The sequence below is a fragment of the Sinocyclocheilus anshuiensis genome, unplaced genomic scaffold, assembly GCF_001515605.1.
Source record: "Sinocyclocheilus anshuiensis isolate Anshui unplaced genomic scaffold, SAMN03320099.WGS_v1.1 scaffold1667, whole genome shotgun sequence".
NCBI lineage: Eukaryota > Metazoa > Chordata > Actinopteri > Cypriniformes > Cyprinidae > Sinocyclocheilus > Sinocyclocheilus anshuiensis.
In genome coordinates, this window is record NW_015548290.1 from 210,554 (window position 1) to 215,526 (window position 4,973).

General features: G+C 40.8%; 1 protein-coding gene across 1 annotated transcript in view; it reads right to left on the bottom strand.

Moving 5' to 3' along the window:
• LOC107655938 (cadherin-10-like) overlaps positions 1–4,182 on the bottom strand; it is a 51,845-nt gene extending 47,663 nt beyond the window's left edge. Inside the window, exons 1-2 of the mRNA XM_016443573.1 lie at positions 3,985–4,182; positions 2,027–2,155 (exon numbers count right to left, since the gene is read on the bottom strand). Of these exons, the coding sequence (XP_016299059.1) occupies positions 2,027–2,155; positions 3,985–4,182 (327 nt within the window). The remainder of the gene's footprint in view (positions 1–2,026; positions 2,156–3,984) is intronic.
• Positions 4,183–4,973: the final 791 nt, after the last annotated feature.

The following is a 4,973-nucleotide window of genomic DNA, read 5'->3' on the forward strand; positions in this document are numbered from 1 at the left end:
TGTGTATGTGTGTATGTATGCATATATGACATAATGTGACATTTCATTATTATGTAAATTATTTATATTTTTTTATTATAAATTTATGTTTTCTGGTTTTATTGGTGGTATTTATTGTAAATGTATATTTTCCTCATTGCAAGATATTACTATATACTAAATAAATATAGATAAAAAAAAAACATACTTTTTATTTGTATCTTGTTGTGCAGCTACTTTTAAAAAGTGGCTTGACTGTTGAACTACTTGAAACTGTAGCTTGTTAGTCGCACGATATAGATGTGTCTTGCGAATGGCTATAGACTACACAATAGAACAAGAGCCAAAAAGCAAGTGACGAGAGCGCTGTTGTTTTATTGGAAATGTTCTTCCCATTTTATGGATTATTTCTGGCTCCACACTGGAAAATAAATCCTCTTTTAGGGCTTGTCTTTGTCAGGGGCCAGTGGAGGTCTTGCTCGGATAGACATAAATATGGTATCCCACAAGGCTCCGTAAAGGTTGCTGAATTATGAGGAGAACCATCAATGGCTTTGATGGCTTCTCGCTGGGATATAAATAATAATATATATATTTTTTATTATAAATAAATAAATAAATTATATTTACAATGTGTTGTTAATCATAATACATAAGTATTTATTGCAATAGAAGTATACGTTTTTGATGTTTTCTCCTCACCCACTCTTGCCTGCTCGCCTTTCTGTTGCACATGATTCTTTTCTTGCTTTTCTTGCAACAAAAACAACCCTGCACCATAAGAGGAAGACATGTTGATGTGTCTGTGCTACCACTCCTCTCTCCACCCCGAACCTATCACATGTTTACTTGTAGAAGATGAATGCGGTGATGAAAGCAGACGTCTTTGACGTAAAATTGGCCGACCCCCTCCTCCCATGCACCGGGGGTGTAACTGCTGCCATCTCTGCCGTCTGACGCCGGTGGCTTGACTAACGTTCCGCTCTGATCTAACGCCACGAGAGTTGCACTTTGGCTTTTTTTTTATTTTAACCGAATCGTGTTGCACTGGTAGGCCCACCTTTCAACAAATGGCACGTAGAGGTTTGACTCTCGACTGATTTGTGTTCTGACTTGATCTAAGCTAAAAAAAAAAAACATGCATCAGTCGTGCATGTTGAAAGCCGGGACATCAGCTCTTATTATCAGGTCATGGTTATAATGTAAGCCTTTGAATTAAACCCACACAAGCATATCGGTTTTGGAACGTCAGGATGTGGTCATTAATATAAAGAGGGTTATTATGGCACTTTGTATCCCACACATCGATTCATTCTAATAGCCTACATTCACATTGATTTTGTTCTAATACATCATTAGCTATCATGCTAAAAGCATTATCCGTTAGGTATGAGTTCATTTGATGTTCGTAACTGACCCTTGTGCTTGTTTGTGTTGTGTGTTAATGGTCAGACTGACTGAAATAGCTCATATTATACTGCACAGTAGCTCACTGGTAGAGCATGATGCTAGCCACCGCATGGTTGTGGGTTCGATTCCCATTTATGCAACTGGCAAATGCTCAAATCCATTGCATTAAATGTATAGATTTTATCAGCTCATGCATTCCCTGGGAATCAAACCCAGGACCCACTAGAAGGAACATGCACAAATCTTGAAATGCACTCTTTATATGCACATTTATGTTGTGCTAAAAACGTAAAATAGCCCTTAGAAAAAGTACTGTGGTGCTACCATGATATAGATGGAAAAGCATGCTATTTTGATATATTTCATGGCATTATTTGATTACATACTCATCTGTATGCCATTGTACCTTAACTGTAAGGTATTTGAAAGAATACCATGGTATTATGATCATGGATCTATGTTCGAACAACTGTGTAAGGGGTAAGGGGTAAAAAAACAATCTCCACTTATGCATGGTTCACTCTGAAAGTATGTAATGTTTGAAAAATTTTGAACTATAAAAAAAGATGAGGACATGCACTTTCTCACAGTTACTGTTAAAAAAAATGGAAAGAAAGAAAAGAGTACCAGCCCTTACCTTTCCAACATACTGCTTTCCAGTTCCCGTCCACTCCTCTAAGAGAAAGAAACTATTCCACATCCATCCTCGTTTAGTGCGGTGTAGAGTCTGTCCATCCCGATCCGACGTGCTAATTCCAGGCACCGGCTGGATCAGTGCATCACTCCAGCCCAGCCATCAATGGCTTTGATGGCTTCTCGCTGGGACTCTAAGTATCTGTCTATTGGACTACACAAGTTCTCACGCGTCACCCACACACACACTAGTAAGAAATGGGGGATGGATGGAATGGATGATCAAGTCGCTCCACAGTGGTCTCCCCGAACCAGCATGTGGGTGTTTCGTTCTCCCTTGCCCTCCTACAGTATTTATGGGAGCCCAGTGTCTTTCTGGCACTTTAATTGGGAATGAGAGTGGACGGTAGATGAGAAGTGGGCCAAAAGCATGTGATTGCTGTCATGCCAGAGAAACGCAGCAGCCAGAAAAAGAGGGAGAGATAGAAGGAGAGAGAGCTAGAGAAAAGAGAGAAGCATCAAAGCTCTGGGAACGAGGCCAGGACACTGCTGAGTCTGACACTTCCTCAACCGATGGACTCTTCGCAGTCAGCGCTGTTTTGTTGCCTTGTCACGTAAAATGCAACGCTATGAGGGCGGAATCTCATTCTCGTTTTTGATTGATTTATTGTTTTCTCCTCACCCACTCTTGCCTGCTCGCCTTTCTGTTGCACATGATTCTTTTCTTGCATTATTCCCCACAAAAACAACCCTGCACCATAAGAGGAAGACATGTTGATGTGTCTGTGCTACCACTCCTCTCTCCACCCCGAACCTATCACATGTTTACTTGTAGAAGATGAATGCGGTGATGAAAGCAGACGTCTTTGACGTAAAATTGGCCGACCCCCTCCTCCCATGCACCGGGGGTGTAACTGCTGCCATCTCTGCCGTCTGACGCCGGTGGCTTGACTAACGTTCCGCTCTGATCTAACGCCACGAGAGTTGCACTTTGGCTTTTTTTTTATTTTAACCGAATCGTGTTGCACTGGTAGGCCCACCTTTCAACAAATGGCACGTAGAGGTTTGACTCTCGACTGATTTGTGTTCTGACTTGATCTAAGCTAAAAAAAAAAAACATGCATCAGTCGTGCATGTTGAAAGCCGGGACATCAGCTCTTATTATCAGGTCATGGTTATAATGTAAGCCTTTGAATTAAACCCACACAAGCATATCGGTTTTGGAACGTCAGGATGTGGTCATTAATATAAAGAGGGTTATTATGGCACTTTGTATCCCACACATCGATTCATTCTAATAGCCTACATTCGCATTGATTTTGTTCTAATACATCATTAGCTATCATGCTAAAAGCATTATCCGTTAGGTATGAGTTCATTTGATGTTCGTAACTGACCCTTGTGCTTGTTTGTGTTGTGTGTTAATGGTCAGACTGACTGAAATAGCTCATATTATACTGCACAGTAGCTCACTGGTAGAGCATGATGCTAGCCACCGCATGGTTGTGGGTTCGATTCCCATTTATGCAACTGGCAAATGCTCAAATCCATTGCATTAAATGTATAGATTTTATCAGCTCATGCATTCCCTGGGAATCAAACCCAGGACCCACTAGAAGGAACATGCACAAATCTTGAAATGCACTCTTTATATGCACATTTATGTTGTGCTTAAAATACCCTTTAGAAAAATTGCTAGTAAGTAGAAAAGCATGCTATTTTGATATGGTATTATTTGTTTACCATATTCATATGTATGCCATTTTACCATAGTTGTAAGGTGTTTGAAATAATACCATGGTATTATCATCATGGAACCACATCCAAACCTCCATTGAAATGCCATGGCATTTTTTCAAAAGGAAAAAATCGTCTCCACTTACACATGATTCACTCAGAAAATATGTCCACTTCCTCACAGTTATTCTGAAAAACACACACACACACAGTAACAGCCCTTACCTTTCCAACATACTGCTTTCCAGTACCCGTCCACTCCTCTAAGAGAAAGAAACTATTCCACATCCATCCTCGTTTAGTGCGTTGTAGAGTACGTCCATCCCGATCCGACGTGCTAATTCCAGGCACCGGCTGGATCAGTGCATCACTCCAGCCCAGCAAGCAGAACAACAGGAGGAAAGTAAGTTGATTGATTATCATTGTATCCGATCACTCCTGGAGAGTCCTTGATAAGGAATCAATTAAGAAACAGAGCTCTGTGTTGAAGATACTGTTGAATGGTGGGAGCGACGAAATGGGGCATCTTATCCTTAATTCTCCTAAATTCTGTCTTCTTGAGGCCTGTGACGGATAGAAAAAGATCATTAAGAAACCATTTCAACGCAATATCAGCACAAAGCTAAGTGTTTGCTAAATTACCTTTGGGTCAATTGCCACAGTCTACAAAGGCACTCGGTAAATTTATGTTAGCTGACTAAAATCGTGTTGGCTAACTAGAAAACAAATCGTTAATATTGACTGATCACAAAGGATTAAGTGACTCAGATTTTAGCACACAGCAGTCTCTCGGTGGTCTCTAATTGATGAACTTCATGAGCCCGAACGTCTCTAAACATTTACTTTCCTCACTTTGCATAGATTTGCGGTTAACCCCCAAAATGCGGCAATAGCCAAAAATCGATAGCAAACGCAAAACGCTGAGGACTTCCACTTCTATAACGCAAACTAGCGTAAAAGAAGCAAAGGCAGCGGCTCACTGAAGCGGTCTCTCCTCCAGGACTAGTTCTGATAGGAAATTTGGAGGATGTATGCATAATTTATTGGCTTTTGGAAGTTAATCCTAATAAATCTTTCTTCCCTCATTTGACGAAAGCCCATTTTCCAGGAGTCTGCAGGAAAAGGCCAAGGAGCCAAGTTAGCCTGACAGGCATTCATTACGGCAAACGTCTCCAGGGGTCTCGTGAGCAAACGAGGAGCAGATTCATAATGTT